The sequence below is a fragment of the Delphinus delphis genome, chromosome X, assembly GCF_949987515.2.
Source record: "Delphinus delphis chromosome X, mDelDel1.2, whole genome shotgun sequence".
NCBI classification, from domain to species: domain Eukaryota; kingdom Metazoa; phylum Chordata; class Mammalia; order Artiodactyla; family Delphinidae; genus Delphinus; species Delphinus delphis.
This window is the reverse complement of record NC_082704.1, coordinates 71410476-71432790: the sequence shown is the minus strand read 5'-3', so window position 1 is coordinate 71432790 and position 22315 is coordinate 71410476. Positions and strand designations below refer to the sequence as shown.

Below are 22315 nucleotides of genomic sequence, written 5' to 3'. Positions count from 1 at the left end.
TCACCAAGGGCAGGAGTACTACCTCAGTTCTACTTCCTGTAGCCAAGGCTGGAGGCATGGGTCTTTGAGAAAACCTGCATCACACTGGCCTGTTGCTAACTGATTTAAGGCAGAAAGCAAAGCCAGGGAGTGCTGTGGCCCAGATTTAGATAGTCTGGCTGATACTGGACAGTCAAATGAGTACTCCCATTAGCTGAAACCCTTAGATCAGAGCAGCTGCCGCCAGCAGCCTGAGGCAGGACTAAGGAGGAAGGGGAAGAGTGGAATGTCGTTGGGATTTAACTTTGCAGCAGAAGATGGTGAAAGCAGAACTGATAGGGAGGGCTAAGTTACTGTGTGGGCTGAGCTGATAAGATCTGACTGACCCCAAGGCTTGGCGACAGGCAAGACAAACTTTACTGTGATGAATATAAGTTGAGTTATCCAGTTATCCACCAGATTGATGTGAAGGTCAACATATGACTTATAAATTGAAGCAGTTGTGTACATAGAAGTCTGGCTTAACTTGTTACTTCCGAGAAGAGGCAACTCTTATGAAGAGGAGGAAAAGGGGAAGGAATTAATAACATATTCTGCATATTGATTATATAGCAGATACTTTATTTGTTATTCCTTTTAACCTTAGCAATAATTCTGAGGGATGAACTGTTTCTCCCATTTACAGATAAGGAAACCAAGGTACAAAGAGGTTAAATAACTTAACTGTAATCATACAGATGCATCAGTGTCAAGCTAGAGAATTCATAGTCAGTTACTTAGTAGAAATCTTATCAGAGCCCCATAGAATAGCTTTTACTGAATTCTGCTCTGAGACAATGCCATCAACCCATATTGAGGTTGTTACATGCAACAACCCACATCATGAAAGCAGCTCCAGACAATATGTAAATGAAGGAGCATGTTTCTGTTTACGGACATGGAAAATTGAATTTCATATAATTTTCGTGTCATGTCATATTTTTCTTTTGACTTTTTTTCAACAAATTAAGGCTTAGGTTTGCTAAGTCCTTATAAAAGCTTAAAGACAGTAGGGACCCTGTATGTCTTCTTCACTCTTATGTCTTCAACACCTAGAAAGGGGCCAGTTACACAGCAATTATTCTTACTATTTTTTAAGTTCTTATATTTTTCTATATTGTGAAATGCCTTAAATATTTTTTGGAACAGGACATGATATAAAACATAAGGCACATTTTTAAAAGGCTATCTAGCTAGAAAATAAAAGAGTCAGGATGTGGATCTAAGCCTTTGTGATATCAAAGTCTCTTTTTTCATAGAATTATATTCCCCCTAGTCCCCTCTAGATTAGTCACAACCTCCCAACATAAGTCTCCCCATCTAGTAGCCAATTAAATTTGCAGAAGTCAGCCACATTTTGAATTTGTAATCTGTAACTTAAAAAGCCCATAGTTTTGCTGCAGTTGTGCCCTCTTGTCCCTATTTCTACTATACTGGAAAGTAAGAATGAGAAAACAATAGTTCACAGGTTCAAAGCTTCTTATAGGAAGGTAAAGTGATAGTTCTGCCTTACTGGAAAGAACACAGACTTTGATGCCTGCCAGACTTGCTAAGACTTAGATCCCAGATCTGCCAGTTACTCACTATGAACCTTTGGCAATTAACACCTTTGGGAGCCTCAGTTTTCTAGTAGAAAAAAAATATATTCTTCACAATAAGTTTGTGAGGATAAGAAATATTATGCTAGTACCTAGTACAGTGCCAGGAACATAGCAGATACTTAATAAATGGTAAATATAATGCACCTAATGTAGAAGCACCAAAATATATAAGGCAATTATTAACAGACTTAAAGGAAGAAATTGATAGCAACACAATAATAGTAGGAGACTTTAACACTCAACTTACATCAATGGATAGATCATCCATACAGAAAGTCAACAAGGAAATAGCAGTCTTAAATGAAACATTAGACCAGATGGATTTGATAGATTTGTATAGAGCATTCCACCCAAAAGTAGCAAAATACATATTCTCCTCAAGTGCACATGGAACATTCTCAAGGATAGACCATACGTTGGGACACAAAACAAGTCTCAATAAATTTAAGAAGATTGAAATAATATCAGGCAACTTTTCCAATCACAATGGAATGAAACTAGTAATCAACTACAAGAATCTACAAGAATTACAAATACGTGGAGAATGAACAACATACTACTGAAAAACTATTGGGACAACAAAGAAATCAAAGGAGAAATTGAAAATTACCTGAAGACAAATGAAAATGAAAATACGACATACTTAAATTTATGGAATGCAACAAAAGTGGTACTAAGAGGGAAGTTTATAGCAACACAGGCCTACCTCAAGAAACAAGAAACAAATCTGAAAGAAACAATCTAACCTTACACCTAAATAAACTAGAAAAAAAAGGAAAAAAAATGAAGCTCAAAGTCAGTACAAGAAAGGAAATAATAAAGATCAGAGTGGAAATAAATGAAATAGAGACCAAAAAGACAATACAAAAGATCAATGAAGCTAAGAGCTGTTTGTTTGAAAAGATAAACAAAATTAACAAACCTTTAGCTAGACACTAAGAAAAAAGAGAAAAGTCTCTGATAAGTAAAATCAGAAATGAAAGAACAGACATAATAACAGATACCACAGAAATACAAATAATTATAAAAAAAAAGTTATGAATAGCTATATGCCAACAAATCAGCCAACCTAGAAGAAATGGACAAATTCTTGAATCCCAACCTTCCAAGACTAAGTCATGAAGAAAGAAAATCTGAATAGACCGATCACTAACAAAGAAGTTAAAACAGTAAACAAAAACCTCTACCAAACAAAAGTCCAGGACGATACGGCTTTGCAGGTGAATTCTACCAAACATTCAAAGAAGATTTAATACCTATCCTTCTCAAACTTTTCTAAAAACTTAAAGAGGAGGAAAAACTTCCTAACTGATTTCACAAGGCCAACATTACCCTGATACCAAAACCAGACAAGGACAACACACACACACACACACACACACACACACACACACACACACAGAGTTACAGGCCAATATCTCTGATGAACATGGATGAAAAAATCCTCAACAAAATATTAGCACATCCAATACAATACATTAAAAGGATCATACATTGTGATCAAGTGAGATTTACTCCAGGGATGCAAGGATGGTTCAATATGTACAAATCAGTCAATGTATACACCACACATTAACAAAATGAAAACTAAAAAATGTATCATCTCAATAGATGTAGAAAAAGCATTTGACAAGATTCAATATCCACATATGATAAAAATTCTCAATAAAATGGGTATAGAAGGAAGTACCTCAACATAATAAAGGCCATATATTACAAATTCACAGGCAACATCATACTCAATGGTGAAAAACTGAAAGCTATCCCTCTAAGATAAGGAACAAGACAAGGGTGCCCACTCTCACCACTCTTATTAAACATAGAATTGGAAGTCCTAGCCAGAGCAATTAGGCAATAAGAAGAAATAAAATGCATCTATATTGAAAGGAAGAAGTAAAACTGTCACTATTTGCAGATGATATTATTTTATACATAGAAAACATAATAAAGAAAAAAGAATGAAAAGAAATGAAGAAAACTTAAGAGACCTCTGGTACAACCGTAAACACAACAACATTTGCATTACAGGGGTGCCAGAAGGAGAAGAAGTAGTGAAAGGAACCAAGAAAATATTTGAAGAGATTATAGTTGAAAACTTCCCTAACATGGGAAAAGAAATAGTTACCCAAGTCCAGGAAGTGCAGAGAGTCCCATACAGGATAAACCCAAGGAGAAACACCCCAAGACACACAGTAATCAAATTGACAAAAAATAAAGACAAAGAAAAATTATTAAAAGCAACAAGGGAAAAATGACAAATAACATGCAAGGGAACTTGCATAAGGTTAACAGCTGATTTCTTAACAGAAACTCTACAAGCCAGAAGTAAGTGGCATGATATACTTAAAGTGATGAAAGGGGAGAACCTACAATCAAGAATATTCTACCTGGCAAGGATCCCATTCAGATTTGACAGAGAAATCAAAAGCTTTAAAGAAAAGCAAAAGCTAAGAGAATTTAGCACACCAAACCAGCTCTACAACAAATGCTAAAGGAACTTCTCTAAGTGGGAAACACAAAAGAAGAAAAGAACCTACAAAAACAAACACAAAACAATTAAGAAAATGGTCACAGGAACATACATATCAATAATTACCTTAAATATGAATGGATTAAATGCTCCAACCAAAAGACACAGGCTCACTGAATGGATACAAAAACAAGACCCATATATATGCTGTCTACAAGAGACCCACATCAGACCTAGGGACACATACAGACTGAAAGTGAGGGGATGGAAAAAGATATTCCATGAAAATGGAAATCAAAAGAAAGCTGGAGTACCAATACTCATATCAGAAAAAAATAGACTAAAATAAAGAATGTTACAAGAGACATGGAAGGACACTACATAATGATCAGGGGATCAGTCCAAGAAGAAGAGATAACAATTATAAATATATACACACCCAATATAGCAGGACGTCAATACATAAGGCAAATGCTAACAGCTATAAAAGAGGAAATCAACAGTAACACAATACTAGTGGGGGAATTTAACACCTCACTTACACCAATGGACAGATCAACCAGACAGAAAATTAATAAGGAAACACAAGCTTTAAATGGCAAAATAGACAAGATAGATATAACTGATATTTATAGGACATTCCATCTGAAAACAGCAGATTACACTCTCTTCTCAAGTGCACATGGAACATTCTCCAGGATAGATCACATCTTTGGTCACAAATCAAGCCTTGGTAAATTTAAGAAAATTGAAATCTTATCAAGCATCTTTTCCGACCACAAGGCTATGAGATTAGAAATAAATTACAGGGGGAAAAGACGTAAAAAAACCCCACACACATGGAAGCTAAACAATACATTACTAAATATCCAAGAGATCACTGGAGAAATCAAAGAGGAAATCAAAAAATACCTAGAGACAAATGACAATAAAAACACGATGATCCAAAACATACGGATGCAGCAAAAGCAGTTCTAAGAGGGAAGTTTATAGCAATACAATCCTACCTCAAGAAACAAGAAAACTCTCAAATAAACAATCTAACCTTACACCTAAAGTAACTAGAGCAAGAAGAACAAAAAAGAACCAAAGATAGTAGAAGGAAAGAAATGATAAATATCAGAGCAGAAATATATGAAATAGAAACAAAGAAAACAATAACAAAGATCAATAAAACTAAAAGCTGGTTCTTTGAGAAGATAAACAAAATTGATTAACCTTTAGCCAGACTCATCAAGAAAAAGAGGGAGAGGACTCAAATCAATAAAATTAGAAATGAAACAGGAGAAGTTAGAACGGACACCATAGAAATACAAAGCATCATAAGAGAGACTACTACAAGCAAATGTATGCCAATAAAATGGACAACCTGGAAGAAATGGACCAATTCTTAGAAAGTATAACCTTCCAAGTCTGAACCAAGAATAAATAGAAACTATGAACAGATAAAACACAAGTAATGAAATTGAAACTGTGATTTAAAATCTTCCAACACACAAAAGTTAAGGACCAGATGGCTTCACAGGTGAATTCTATCAAACATTTAGAGAAGAGCTAATACACATCCTTTTCAAATTCTTCCAAAAATTTGCAGAGGAAGGAACACACCCAAACTCATTCTACGAGGCCACCATCACCCTGATACCAAAACCAAAGATGCTACAAAAAAAGAAAATTACAGACCTATATTACTGATGAAGATAGATGCCAAAATGCTTCACAAAATACTAGTAAACAGAATCCAGTAACACATTAAAAGGATCATACACCATGATCAAGTGGGATTTATCCCAGGGATGCAAGGATTCTTCAATATATGTAAATAAATCAATGTGAAACACCACATTACTAAATTGAAGAATAAAAACCATATGATCACTTCAATAGATACTGAAAGAACTTTTGACAATATTCAACACCTATTTATGATAAAATACTCACCAGAGAGTGGGCATAGAGGGAACCTACCTCAGCATAATAAAGCCATGTACGACAAACCCACAGCAAACACCATTCTCAATGGTGAAAAACTGAAAGCATTTCTGCTAAGGTCAGGAACAATACAAGGATGTTTACTCTTGCCCCTATTATTCAACATAGCTTTGGAAGTCATAGCCATGGCAATCAGAGAAGAAAAAGAAATAAAAGGAATACAAATTGGAAAAGAAGAAGTAAAACTGTCACTGTTTGCAGATGACATGGTAATATACATAGATAATATAAAGATGCCACCAGAAAACTACTAGAGCTCATCAGTAAATTTGGTAAAGTTGCAGGATACAAAATTAAGGGAAAGAAATCTCTTGCATTCCTATACACTAATAATGAAACATCAGAGAGAGAAATTAAGGAAACACTCCCATTCACCATTGCAACAAAAATAATAAAATACTTAGGAATAAACTTGCCTAAGGAGGTAAAAGACCTGTACTCAGAAAACTATAAGACATTGATGAAAGGAATCAAAGATGACACAAACAGATGGAGAGATATACCATGTTCTTGGATTGGAAGAATCAATATTATGAAAGTGACTATACTACACAAAGCAATCTACAGATTCAATGCAATCCCTATCAAACTACCAATGGTATTTTTTACAGAACTAGAACAAAAATTTTTAAAATTTGTATGGAGACACAAAAAACCCCGAATAACCAAAGCAATATTTAGGGGAAAAAAATGGAGCTGGAGGAATGAGACTGACCTCAGACTATACTACAAAGCTACGGTAATCAAGACAATATGGTATTGGCATGAAAGCAGAAATATAGATAAAAGGAACAGGATAGAAAGCCCAGAGATAAACCCATGCACTTATAGTCAACTAATCTATGACAAAAGAGGCAAGGATATACAATGGAGAAAAGGTAGTCTCTTCAGTAAAGTGGTACTGGGAAAACTGGACAGCTAAATGTAAAAGAATGAATTAGAAAACTTCCTAACACCATACAGAAAAATAAAATGGATTAAATAACTTAATGTAAAACTGGACACTGTAAGACTCTTAGAGGAAAACATAGGAAGAACTATGTAAAGAACTCTTTGACATACATCACAGCAATTTCTTTTTTGACCCACCTCCTAGAGTAATGGACATAAAAGCAAAAATAAAGAAATGGGACCTAATGAAACTTAAAAGCTTTTGCACAGCAAAGGAAGCCATAAACAAGACGAAAAGACAATCCTCAGAATGGAAGAAAATATTTGCAAATGAATCAACAAACAAAGGATTAATCTCCAAAACATGTAAAAAGCTCCTGCAGCTCAGTATTAAAAAAAAAACAACCCAATCAAAAAACAGGCAGAAGACCTAAATAGACATTTCTCCAAAGAAGACATACAGATGACCAAGAGGCACATGAAAAGCTGCTCAACATCACTAATTATTAGAGAAATGCAAATCAAAACTACAATGAGGCATCACGTCTCACTGGTTAGAATGGGCATCATCAAAAAATCTACAAACAACAAATGCTGGAGAGGGTGTGGAGAAAAGGGAACCCTCTTGCACTGTTGGTGGGAAAGTAAATTGGTACAGCCACTATGGAGAACAGTATGGAGGTTTGTTTAAAAACTAAAAGTAGAACTACCATATGACCCAGCAATCCCACTACTGGGCATATACCCAGAGAAAACCATAATTCAGAAATACACATGCACCCCAATGTTCATTGCATCACTGTTTACAATAGCCAGGTAATGGAAGCAACCTAAATGCCTACTGACTGACGAATAGATAAAGAAGATTTGGTCCATATATACAATGGAATATTACTCAGCCATAAATAGGGATGAAATTGGGTCATTTGTAGAGACGTGGATGGACCTAGAGAGTGTCATACAGAGTGAAGTAAGTCAGAAAGAGAAAAACAAATATCGTACATTAACGCATATATGTGGAATCTAGAAAAATGGTACAGATGATCCAGTTTGCAAGGCAGAAGTTGAGACACAGATGTAGAGAACAAACGTATGGACACCAAGGGGGGAAAGCGAGTGGCGGGGTGGTGGTGGGATAAAAAAAAAAAAAAGAAACCTAAGTAAGAGATTATAAAATCCATTCAATGGAGAATATTTTTAATTGGTAAGATCCTATGCATAATTCTATGTTATTTTAATGAAATTATTAAAGTGAACAATTTCTAGGGAAATATAAAAAAAAATAGTTGAGGTAATTTCTCTTCCCTGTGGGATTCCCAAGCACTTACCTTCCTTGTGGTGAGCCAGGGGCCGAGGAGCTGGTCTCTTTACATGGAAAGAGGAGGTCTTAGTGGGCCCATGACCTGGCACAGGTCCATTGGTGGCCTTTGGTATGGCCTTGGTCCCTCCATCCTGCAGCCTAGATACCAACTTCCCCACATCCACCTCGAGGCAGGACTCCAACTTGCCATCTGAAACAGGCCTGCTTGGGGATTTCCTCCCATGATCTGCTTCCCCACTTCTCTGCATAGGCATTTTGGGGTGTTGTGGCATCTTGGTTGGTTCTATACTGCTGATGATAGTACCATTCGGTGTTCTGTGTTGGATTTCATCTAGGAAAAGATGGTGCAAAGAGGAAACATTAATGATAACCTTTGTATATATAATATTGCAAAGTTATACACATATTCAAAGGAACTATTGTCATGGAACAAATCAATGATATCCCACAAAATCAGTCTCTACCCATTCCAGTTCATGTGGAGTCACAAGTCTCATAAAACAGGGAATTCAGTTTAAGATCTGAGTATTATTTTCATGACCACAATTCAGCAAAACCACAATATGCCAAGATACTTTATTTAAAGGGATATGTTAAAAAGGGACTTAAGAGACCCCAATCAATTGTACATTATATTACTTTTAAATAAGGTACCATTTAATCCCTATTTCTATTTCTCTCAAAAGTAATTTATAAAGATCTCTTAAATTTCAAGGTAATACACTTAACAGAATTTAACTTCTTTCTCCATCCTCATAAAGACATCCTCAACTCACCACTTTATGGCTTTCCCTTAGCTTTTGTGGTTTACAATTTCCTGTGACAATAGTATATGCTTTTCAGTTGCCCTGTTTCTTAATTAAAGCTTTGAGTCGCTAATGAGAGCCAAGGATATTCTCCCTAGAAAAATTAACCTACACAAATACATGTAAAATTTTGAAAACTAATTTTAAGAGATTCATGGAACCCCCTGAAGCTGTTAATGAACCCCCGATTGAGAACTCCTGCTCTAAGGAAATTATCACCTTCCTTGGTAATAGAAAACCTAGATCAGAGTGTAGTGGTTAAGAACAGAGGTTCTGGTCAGCTAAATGAGACCTGAGAGATATGTCAACCAGTTGTAATATATGCGTCTTATTTGGATCCTGGTTTTTTTCAAAAAAAATGTAAAAATAGGAGAATCTGAATACTGACTAGACAGTGATCTTAAGGAATTACTATGTTGTTTAGTGTTCTTTTCTTTTATGTATGACGATGGTACTGAGATTTTGGTTAAAATAGTGTTCTTATCTTTTACAGGTACATACTGAAACATTTATGGATGAAATGACATGATGTCTGAGTTGGGGCAATTGATAGGGGTACAGATGAAACAAGATTGGGCATGTGGCAAGGATTCTTCAAAAATGCAAATCAATCAATGTGATACACCATCTTAACAAATGGAAAGAGAAAAACCATATGATCATCTCAATAGATGCAGAAAAAGCATGAAGAAGATTGTTCTGGAATTAGATGTTTGCACAAGCTTGTGAATATACTAAAAACCACTGACCTACACTTGAAAAGGGTGAATTTTATTTCATATGAATTATATCTCAGTTTAAAAAAAAGTTAGAAAATTGTCTAGAGTGGGTGATCCCATTGGTGATCTTCTGGCACAAAGAACTCCTCACACAGAGGGGCAAATTAAGACCCAGAATAAGGAAGTGACTAGCCCAAGTTATTCAGTAAGCTAGTGGCCAAGGTTAAATTATATCTCAGGTCTACTATCACCCAGTTCATTCATTTATTACACACATTTATTGAGGATTTATGATATGCTAGATACTATGCTGGCACTAGGGATACAGAGTGAAAAATTTCTGCTGGCATAGAGATTATATTTTCTGGTGTGTATTTGGGGAGATTGTAAATAGACAAATAAATGAGTTTATCCAATTAAAATGGGAGTATGGAACAACAGAGTAGGCATTCAGTGTTCCCTTCTACTTTCTCCTAAATGCCAGATCACCTCCTAAGGAGGTGATCCCTTAAACTGGGTGATCTCTTTCCCTTCATTATTCCCTATACGCCCAGCCATTTATTCTACAAGTATTTAATGAACACATGGGATATATAGGAATTGTTCTAGAGGCTGGTGATAAAAGTGGATCTGACATTCTAATGGGAAAGACAGATAATAAACATGTGAACAAAGTAGCAAGTGATAGGAATAAAATAAAGCAGTGTAAAAGGATAGAGAGTAATGGAGAAGGAGAAAGATCTATTTAAATAGAGTATTCAGAGAAGGTCTCTATGAAGAGACGTCATTTAGCTGAGATCTGAATGAAGGAGTAAAGTTTGCAAAGTTCTGGAGGAAGAATGTTTAGAACCAAGAGAACAGCAAATATAAAGGACCTTGGGTAAGTTTGACATGTATAAGGAATGGCAAAACCAATGAGATTAGAGCAGAGAGAACAAAGGGTACAGAGAGACAGTGAAGTTCAGAAATGAGATCAGAAAGGTAAGTGAGGATCATATAATGCAGAATAAAATGTAAATTTTCTTCTAAAAATGAAGAGAAGTCACTGGAAATTTGGACCAGAGGGAATGATATGATCTGATTTACATGTTTAAAAGAATACACATCTTACTGGCTGCTGTGGAGAACAAATTATAGTCAGGCAAGAAGAAAAGCAAGGATAAGAGTTTGGAAGCTCCTGTAGCCACCCAAGTAAGAGATGATGGTGGCTCTACCAGGAAGGTAGCAGTAGGAATTAGTAGGTTCAACATACAATGTGCACGGAGAGCTAAGAGGAATTGCTGATGGATTAGGTGTAAGGTAAAAGGAAAAGAGAGTAATCAAGGATCATCCCAAAGTTCTTGACCTTAGCCATTGGGTGACTGGTACTGCCAATTACTTAAATGAGGGAGACCAGAGTAAGAGTAGATTGAGGAGGAATAGGAAATCAAGAGTATTTGTACATTTTGAATTGGAAATGTCCATGAGTCATCTAAAGAGAGATGTTGAACAGGGAGTTTGAGATGGGAAGAGGGGAGATAGTACTCCTTGATATATAAATTTGAAAATCATCCTCATATTTTAAAGATATTTAAAACCATGAGACTGAATGAGATCACACAGAAAACAAATATAAACAGAGAAGTGGACTGAGAAAAATAGAACAGAACAAAACAAAATAAAACTCTGGGACCTTCCAACATGTAGAAATTGAGAAGAAAAGGAAAACCAAGAGGAGACTGAAATGGAATGTCTAGTGAGGTAGAAGGAGAGTTTGGTGTCCTGAAAGCCAAGTGAATAAGTGTTTCAAGAAGGAAGAGTAACTAAAATGAAATGCTTCTCACAGGCTGAGTATGATAATAGTGGAGTGGCACATGGAGATTGTTGGTAATCTTGACAAAAAAGGTCTCAACAGACTAGTGAGGAGAGAGGCCCATTTAAAATGGGTGCAGAATCCATACTAAGCAATTATTCAACTAAATGGCATTTATTTGTTTATCTATCTGTATCTATCTATCTATCTATCTATCTATCTATCTATCTATCTATCTATCATCTATCTATCTCCATTTAGCCTATAAACTCCTTGAGGCCAGGGACTGTCTTAATTCCACCTAGCATAGTACTTAATCCATGTGAGCTGATTTTCTCCCCAGCTTTATCGGGATATAATTGACAAATAAACATTGTATATATTTAAGGTATACAATGTGATGTTTTGATATATGAATACATTGTAAAATGAGTACCACAATCAATCTAATTAACATATCCATCACCTCATATAGTTTCAAATTTTGTGTGTGGTAAGAATATTTAAGATCTACTCTTTTCACAAACTTCAAGTATACAATATAGTATTATTAACTACAGTCACAATGCTGTATCATATCTCCAGAACATATTCATCCTGAATAACTGAACCTTGTACCCTTTGATCAAACACCTCCCCATTTCACTCTCCCCTAAGTCCCTGGCAGCCACCATCCTACTTTATGCTTCTATGAGTTTGACTTTTTTAGATTCCACATATAAGTGAAATCATGCAGCATTTATCTCTCTGCCCTTATCTCATCTCACTTAGCATAAGGTTCTTCAGGTTCATCCATGTTGTCACAAATTACAAGTTTTCCTTCTTTTGTACCTAAGGCTGAATAATATTCCATTTTTTGTGTGTGTGTGTGCACCTGTGTGTGTTTCTGGGTGTGTGTCTATGTATCTCTCACATTTTCTTTATCCATTCATCTGTTGATGAACATTTTGCTACTTCCATATGCAGCTATTGTAAATAATGCTGCAATGAACATGAGAGTGCAGATATCTTTTCGAGATACTAATTTCATTCCCTTTGGATATATTCCCAGAAGTGGAATTACTGGATCATATGGTAGTTTATATTTTTTCATTGACACAGTTGGTAACTTTTGTTCTGTGGGCAACCAAAAAGAAGTAACAAGAGGGCTTCCCTGGTGGCGCAGTGGTTGAGAGTCTGCCTGCCAATGCAGGGGACACAGGTTCGAGCCCTGGTCTGGGAAGATCCCACATGCCGGGGAGCAACTAGGCCCGTGAGCCACAACTACTGAGCCTGCGCGTCTGGAGCCTGTGCTCCACAAGAAGAGAGGCCGCGACAGTGAGAGGCCCGCGCACCGCGATGAAGAGTGGCCCCCGCTTGCCACAACTGGAGAAAGCCCTCACGCAGAAATGAGGACCCAACACAGCCAAAGATAAATAAATAAATAAATTTAAAAAAAAAAAAGAAGTAACAAGATCACAAAATATGAAGAACTGTTAATAAGTGGTATGAGTGAAACAAACTAGGGACAGAGGCAAACAACCAAGGAGAGCCACTTTGGTGGCTGAAGAGGGACTTTTGGAGGAGGTGGCACTTATCTTGAGACCTGAAGCATAAGAATGACCCAGCCATGCGAAAGTGCCAAGGGAGAGTGTCCAGCAAAGGGGATAGCAGGTGCAAAGGCCTGGATTATGAGGGCATACTTGAGGTCCTGAAAGAAGCTGATATACCTGGAGGATGGGGATGATACATGTATCAGTAGTTCATTCCTATGTGTTGTTGAGTAGTACTCCATTGTATGCATATACCACAGTTTGTTTGTTCATTCATCAGTTGATGAACATTTAGGTTGCTCACAGTTTTTGGCTGATATGAAAAAAGCTGCTATAAATATTCAAATGTAAGTCTTTGTGAAGCTGTGTTTTCATTTCTTTTGGGTACATACTTAAGAGTGGAGTTGCTGGGTTATGTGGTAGCAATTATTTGATTGCTTTTTGTTTTTGTTCCTGTGTATGGGTCATGCTTTCTTGTTTCTTTAGATATATCATAATTTTTTATTGAAAACTGGACAGTTTAAGTAATATAGCAACTCTGAAATTCAGATTATCTCTTCTCCCCAAGGTTTGTTGTTGTTGCTGTTTATTTTAGTTATTATTGTTAGTTTACTGACTTTTTTCACCCATTTATGTTAAATCTGTATTCTTTGTTGAGTGTGGCCACTAAAGACACGGCTTAGTTAGTTTTGTGGTCAGCTAATGATTAGACAGAGATTGCCTTAAAACACTAAGAACCAATATGACTCCCAGTGTTTGCAAAGGGGCTCTGTATCAATGTTTGAGTATGCCTTGAACACTCAGCCAGGCAGCTGACAACTCTATATGGTAGTTTATTTTTAATTTTTTGAGAAACCTACACACAGCTTTCCATAATGGCTGTACTAATTTACATTACCACCAACAATGTACAAGGGTTCCCTTTTCTCCACATTCTTGTCAACACTTGTTATCTTTTGTCATTTTTTTGTAATAACTATAATAGGTGTGAGATGATATCTTGTAGTTTTGATTTGCATTTCCCTGATGATCAGTGATGTTGAGTAACTTTCCATATACCTGTTGGACATTTATTTGTCTTGTTCTGAGAAATGTCTATTTAGGTCCTTTGACCTTTAAAAATTGGGTTATTTCTTTTCTTATTATTGAGTAGTATGGGTTCCTTATGTATTTTGGAATATTAACCCCTTATCAGACATATGATTTGCAAATATCTTCTCCTATTCTGTAGGTTGTCTCCTCACTTTCTTGATTGTTTCCCTTGCTGTGCAGGAGCTCTTTAGCATGATGCAATCACATTTGTCCATTCTGCTTTTGTTGCCTATACTTTGGGGGTCATATCCAAAAAAATCACTGCCCAGACCAGACAATGCCAAGTAGCTTTCCCCCCACATTTTCTTCTTGTAGTTTTACAGCTATGGGTATTACATTTATGTCTTTAATCCATTTTGAGTTGATCTTTGTATATTGTGTGAGATAAGGATCCAATTTCTCTGCATGTGGATATCTATTTTTCCCAACACCATGTACTGAAAAGACTATACTTTCCCATTGTGTATTCTTGACACCTTTATCAAAGGTCAATTGATCATAAATGTGTGTACTTTTTCAGGGCTCATTATTCTGTTTCATTTGTATATATGTCTATTTTTATGCCAGTACTATACTCTTTTGGTTACTATTGCTTTGTAGTATATTTTGAAATCATAAAGTCTTCAACTTTGCTTTTCTTTCTCAAGATTGCTTTGGGGTCTTTTATCATGAAGTTTACATAAAACATAGTTATAGCAGTCTGTTTAAAGCTAACAAAGTAACATTGACTACATATAATAACTCTACATTTTAACGACTGCTACCCCTACATTTTATGTTATTGATGTCATAATTTATAACTTTTTAGATTGTGTATCCATTAACAAATTATTGTAGCTATAGTTATTTTTAATACTTTTGTAATTTCACTTTCATACTAGAATTAAAAGTGGTTTACACATCACTATTACAGTATTAGAATATTCTGAATTAGGCTATATTATGTTTACCAATTTGTTTTATACTTTCATATGTTTTCATGTTGTTACTGTCCATTTATTTCAACTTGAATACCCTCTTTTAGCATGTCTTATTTATTTAATTGAAGTACAGTTGATTTACAACGTCCTGTTATTTTCAGGAGTACAGCACAGTGATTCAGTTATATATACAGTACAGTGATTCAGTTTATATATATATATATATATATATATATATATATATATATATATACACTCTTTTTCAGATTCTTTTCCCTTATAGGTTATTAAAAATATTGAGTATATTTCCCTGTGTTATACAGTAGGTCCTTATTGGCTATCTATTTTATATATAGTAGTGTATATGTGCTAATTCTAACCTCCTAATTTATCCCTCACCCACTTTCCCCTTTGGTAACCATAAGTTTGTTTTCTATGTCTGTGTGTCTATTTCAGTTTTGTATATAGATTCATTTGTATCTTTTTTTGTTAGATGCCACATATAAGCAATTTCATATGATATTTGTCTTTCACTGTATGGCTTACTTCACTTAGTATGATATGTTTTAACATTTCTTTTAAACCAAGTCTGGTGGTAGTCAACTCCTTCGTTTTATCTCTCCTTCATTTCTGAAGGACTGCTTTGCCCAGTATAGTATTCCTGGTTGGCAGTTTTTTTCCTTTCAGTATTTTGAATATATCAACCCATTCTCTCCTGGCCTGCAAGGTTTCTGCTGGGAAATCTGCTTACAGTATTATGGGGGTTTCCTTTTATTTGATGATTTGCTTTTTTCTTGCTGCATTCAAAATTCTCTTTGTCTTGGAATTTTGAGAATTTTATAACAATGTGTCTTGGTTAAATCCTCTTTAGGTTTAACTTATTTGGGTTTCTTTGGGCTTCATGGATCCAGATGTTCATTTCCTTCTCCAGATTTAGGAATTTTTCTGTCATTATTTCTTTAAATAATCTTTGTGCCCCTTTCTCTTTCTGTGCTCCTTCTGAGACTTCCATATGTGTATATTGGTTTGTATACGGTGTCCCATAGGTCTCTTAGGTTTTCTTCATTTTCACAATCTTTTTTTCTTTTTGTTCCTCTGACTGGATAATTTTAAGTGACCTGTCTGACTGCACTGATTCTTTCTTCTGCTTGTTCGAGTTTGATGTTGAAGCTCTCTACTGAGTTTTTCAATGCAGTCATTGTGTTCTTCAGCTCCAGAATTTCTTTTTGGTTCTCTTTTTTTATGATTTCTATAACTTTCTTGAACTTCTCATGTATTATTTTCCTGATTTTGTTTAGTTGTCTGAGTTCTCTTGTAGCTCACTGAGCTTCTTTAAGATGATTATTTGGAATTCCTTTTCAGACAGTTCATAGATCTCCATTTCATTAGGATGAGTTCATTGTGCTTTATTTTGTTCCTTTGGTGGTGTTAAGTTTCCCTGATTATTCCTGATCCTTGTGACCTTGAGTGGGTGTTTACCTATTTGAAGAAACAGGCACATCTTCCTGGCTTTGGCAAGGAAAGCCTTTGGTCAGGCAGCACAACCAGAGATTCTGGTTAGGCCACCTGGCAGGCTCCAGAAGTGGGCTTGCTGCTGGAGTCCTTGGGTAGGCTGGTCTGGTGCCAGGGTCAGTGGATGGGCAAGTTTTCATCCTGGATCTACAGGGGAGAGCTTGAAGCCTGGGTCCAGGGGGCTAGCCTGGCATTGAGGCAGACCTGGAGGCTGGATCTGCAGGAGGCTGGACTGTATGCTGAACTATGGTTATGTCCTGGAGACTAGAGCCACAGGGGCCAGCTTGGCATGTAATGGGTCTGGATTCTGGGTCTTCAGGGGCAGGCCTGGTGCCTGGGGCTGCAGAGAATGGCCTAGTGCTGGGGCAGGTCTGGAGCTTGGGTTGGTGGAGGCTGGCCTAGAGTCTGGAAAAATGGGGGATGGGTTGGTGCTCGGGTTTACTGGGGTGGGCCTGTTGCTGGGGTCCAAGGTAAAGTTGGGTGCTCATCTCACTCTCCTTCCTCCATGTGGAGGGGATTTCTCCCTGAACTACACTGTGTAAGCTTGGGGGAAGGGTGACATGGGTAATATGAAAATGTCCTTTCTAGCATCTGCAATGTACCTTTTCTTATTTCTGTACTCAACCCAGGTTCTCTGAACTCTCATCTGGATTCCATAGATTTCATGAAGGGGTTTTCATGCATGGATGGTTGTTTGAATTCACATTACTGTGAAGGGACAAGCACTAGAAACTCCTATTCAGCAATCAGTTCTCTATGTTAACTGAATTTGTATTTAAAAACTCAGAACATTCAGAAAACACATTGCTCACTCATTTCAATGTACTGAGGTACAGATCTAAGAACACCTTGTATCCTTCACTGGTCTGCTAAGGGAAAATGGTAGCTGATTTTACAGGTTCATCTCTGTCCTATCCACTGCCAAAAGAATAATTCACTCTCTGGGCACAAATTTTACAAACCTTGGCTTGCCTGGCCCAGGACCCAGAAAACGTCTAACTTTTCAGAAAAGATGGTTATGCCTCCATGTCTTCCTTTCAATATTCTCTTTGTCTCCAATCAATATTAAGAAGCTAAGGGTAAACTTTAGTACTGACCTTCACTTTCATCCAGGGAAGAAGTATAGAAAACTGTCCTTTCCCTCAGCAAGCGCTTCGAAATTGTGATTGGTTTGTGCCTTCTTGCTGTCACTCGAGGTGGAGGCACTGGGGGTGCAGTACTTTCCTCAGGTGGACCTGAATAAATCTGTAGAGGGGAAATATTTCCAGAAAACAATTAGAAAGATCAACTTTTTGTATCCTTAATGCTAACTACCAGTTGATGCCCATCAGCATTACACCTAAAGTCTGCCATAGCAATTCTAATATGACTAAAGGAATTGTGGGGATTTTCTTAATCACTCTAGCTACCAGCAAGTGTTTAGAGATCTCCTATCATGTTTGAGGTGCAGGATCTGGTACTTCTCAGGGTGGAGGAAAGAATGCAGACAAAAACTGCAACATCAGGAGAGCACCCTTCTATTTATTAGATGGGATGCTGCCCAATACATGGATCATTTAATAAAACCAATTAGATCATTACTTTAAAAACCTGCAACATCAGTCCTGGATTTTCCACTTACTGCCTGGGAAACTGTAAAAAAGTCACTACTTCTGCCAACAAAACCCAGAAAAAGGTCATCTCACATCTCTGAGCCTTAGCTTCCTCATCTGTAAATTGGTGGGAACACCACCTATCACAGGGTGTGGTGAGTGAGAATCAAGTGAAAAGGGTAGTCAAGGTACATTGTATGGGTAGGGGTGGTGTGTGAAGAATGATTAAAAACACCCACATGCATTCAATATTTCTGAAAAGATACAACCCCCAAAAAAACACACCTGGTTACATTGTTTGCCCCAAGACAGGACTAATGAGTGGCTAAGGGAAGTATGGAGGAAACTTATTTTTCACCCCTATATCACTTTGATCTTTAAAAATTTCATACCATGTATGCATTACTTATTCAAAAAAGATAGGACAAACACAAAGTGCCTTGGAAGATGTAAAAAGTGCTGGGTAAGTGAGGGAGGAGCTGTGATTAGAATTTGTATATAATGTCTCATATGCACTTAAGATCTTCCTGTCCCTGGGGAGAATGACTTTTGGGAAGAGTGAAAATATTTTGGGAAGACACACATATGTGGTGATGGAGGAAGGGGACCAGTGTCCATTGCAATAATGAAATCAACCCCAATGATTAATGCAAAGAGAAATGTCACAGCCCAACATTCTATCAGGCAAGAGTCAACATAGATTGTAGTCACAAAACTTACATGAATGGGAACACAAGGCAAGCCTGTGTAAAAGCTTCACAATGATAGAGAACAAGGTAAGAAGAATCATAAAGCTGTATATGTCTCAATGTCTCACGGTATACGGAAAAGAGAATATGACATAGTAGCAAGCAGATGAGCTTTGAGGTCATATACATTTAGGTCATATTTCTGGTTCCACCACCATTAGTAATAATATTCTAAATAGCTACCATTTTGTGAGCATCTGCTTAGGCACTATAGTAGCTATTACAAATATTCCTTGCTATTCATCAAACACACCAGGGACTTTGCACTGAGTGTTTTTTCTACCTGGAGTGCTCTTCCTCCAGATATCCATATAGCTTGCTCTCTTGATTCCAGTAGGATTAACGATCAAATATACCCTTCTCAGTGAGTCCTTCCAGGCAAATGTATCAGAACTTTGACATGCTTCCTCTACCAAGTGCTTCCCATCCCCCGTCCCTATTTAACATTTTTTCTTATCACTTTCTAACATAGTATATTGTATTCAATACTTATTTAGTTTTTTGTTGTCTGTCTCTCCACTTGATTGTATACAATACTGAAGTATATCATTGTGTTCATGCTGTAACTCCAGCAACTAGAAGAGTGACTAGAATTGCTGGGCCAAAAAACAAACACATTTAAAATTCTGTTATAAAAGGCCAAATTATCCTCTGAAAAGACCATAACAGCTACTTTCTCCTCAAGCCAAAATACGACAAAAGAAATTAGATTTACAACTTCAGCATGAAACAATTAAAAAACTAGAAAAAATGTAACAATGATTCTGAAGGCATTTGAAATCTGGCAATTAAGGACAGTGATCCATGAGAGACAGGAAAAATAAATGAGGTGAGGTGAGCCCCATGACTGTACCATGTTACAGCCTGGAAAGATTCTTCGGGCCATAATACAGGAAGAAAAACCCAGAGAAGCCCAGCAGTCTCCATTAGCTGAAGACACTGAGTTGCAAGTAGGAGGAGGGCAAGGAAGAGAGAGTTTTGAGGGCAGGGTACCAGAAAGGAGATAGCTGCACAGAGAGCTCTGAAGATTTTCAGGGGTACTATTTAAGAATTTAGCTGCGTAAAATCAATCAATGTGATAAACCATATTTGCAAACTGAAGGAGAAAAACCATATGATCATCTCAAAAGATGCAGAAAAAGCTTTCAACAAAAATTCAACACCCATTTATGATAAAAACCCTCCAAAAAGTAGGCATAGAGGGAACTTACCTCAACATAATAACGGCCATATATGACAAACCCACAGCCAACATCGTCCTCAGTGGTGAAAAACAAATCATTTCCGCTAAGATCAAGAACAAGGCAACATTGCCCACTCTCACCACTATTATTCAAAATAGTTTTGGAAGTTTTAGCCACAGCAATCAGACAAGAAAAAGAAATAAAAGGAATCCAAATCGGAAAAGAAGACGTGAAGCCACCACTATTTGCAGATGACATGATAACTATACATAGAGAATCCTAAAGATGCTACCAGAAACTACTGGAGCTAATCAATGAATTTGGTAAAGTAGCAGGATACAAAATTAATGCACAGAAATCTCTTGCATTCCTATACACTAAAGATGAAAAATCTGAAAGAGAAATTAAGGAAATACTCCCATTTACCATTGCAACAAAAACAATAAAATACCTAGGAATAAACCTACCTAAGGAGATAGAAGACCTGTATGAAGAAAACTATAAGACATTGATGAAATAAATTAAAGATGATACAAACAGATGGAGAGATATACCATGTTCTTAGACTGGAAGAATCAACATTGTGAAAATGACTATATTACCAAAAGCAATCTAGAGATTCAATGCAATCCCTATCAAAATACCAATGGCATTTTTTACAGAACTAGAACAAAAAAATTCACAATTTGTATGGAAACACAATAGCCAAAGCAATCTTGAGAAAGGAAAACGAAACTGGAGGAATCAGGCTCCCAGACTTCAGACTACACTACAAAGCTACAGTAATCAAGACAATATAGTACTGGCACAAAAACAGAAATATAGATCAGTGGAAAAGGATAGAAAGTCCAGAGGTAAACCCACGTACCTATGGTCACCTTATTTTTGATAAAGGGGGCAAGAATATACAATGGAGAAAAGACAGCCTCTTCAGTAAGTGGTACTGGGAAAACTGGACAGCTACATGTAGAAGAATGAAATTAGAACACTCCCTAACACCATACACAAAAATAAACTCAAAATGGGTTAAAGACCTAAATGTAAGGCCAGACAGTATCAAACTCTTAGAGGAAAACATAGGCAGAACACTCTATGATATAAATCACAGCAAGATCCTTTTTGACCCACCTCCTAGGGAAATGGAAATAAAAACAAAAATAAGCAAATGGGACCTAATGAAACTTAAAAGCTTTTGCACAGCAAAGGAAACCATAAACAAGACCAAAAGACAAACCTCATAATGGGAGAAAATATTTGCAAATGAAGCAACTGACAAAGGATCAATCTCCAAAATTTACAAACAGCTCATTCAGCTCAATATCAAAAACACAAACAACCCAATCCAAAAATGGGCAGAAGACCTAAATAGACATTTCTCCAAAGAAGATATACAGATTGCCAACAAACACATGAAATGATGCTCAACATCACTAATCATTAGAGAAATGCAAATCAAAACTACAATGAGGCATCACCTCTCACCAGTCAGAATGGCCATCATCAAAAAATCTATAAACAATAAATGCTGGACAGGGTGTGGAGAAAAGGGAACCCTCCTGCATTGTTGGTGGGAATGTTAATTGATACAGCCACTATGGAGAACAGTATGGAGGTTCCTTAAAAAACTACAAATTGAACTACCATATGACCCAGCAATCCCACTACTGGGCATATACCGAGAAAACCATAATTCAAAAAGAGTCATGTACCACAATGTTCATTGCAGCTCTATTTACAATAGCCAGGACATGGAAGCAACCTAAGTGTCCATCAACAGATGAATGGATAAAGAAGATGTGGCACATATATACAATAGAATATTACTCAGCCATAAAAAGAAATGAAATTGAGTTATTTGTAGTGAGGTGGATGGACCTAGAGTCTGTCATACAGAGTGAAGTAAGTCAGAAAGAGAAAAACAAATACCATATGCTAACACGTATATATGGAATCCAAAAAAAAAAAAGGTTCTGAAGAACCTAGGGGCAGGACAGGAATAAAGATTCAGATGTAGAGAATGGATTTGAGGACACGGGGAGGGGGAAGGGTAACCTGGGACAAAATGAGATAGTGGCATGGACCTATATACACTACCAAATGTAAAATAGATAGCTAGTGGGAAGC

General features: G+C 36.7%; 1 protein-coding gene across 1 annotated transcript in view; it reads right to left on the bottom strand.

Moving 5' to 3' along the window:
• Positions 1–22315, bottom strand: part of OPHN1 (oligophrenin 1) — a 599190-nt gene that overhangs the window by 22375 nt on the left and 554500 nt on the right. Inside the window, exons 20-21 of the mRNA XM_060002992.1 lie at positions 17764–17911; positions 8301–8624 (exon numbers count right to left, since the gene is read on the bottom strand). Of these exons, the coding sequence (XP_059858975.1) occupies positions 8301–8624; positions 17764–17911 (472 nt within the window). The remainder of the gene's footprint in view (positions 1–8300; positions 8625–17763; positions 17912–22315) is intronic.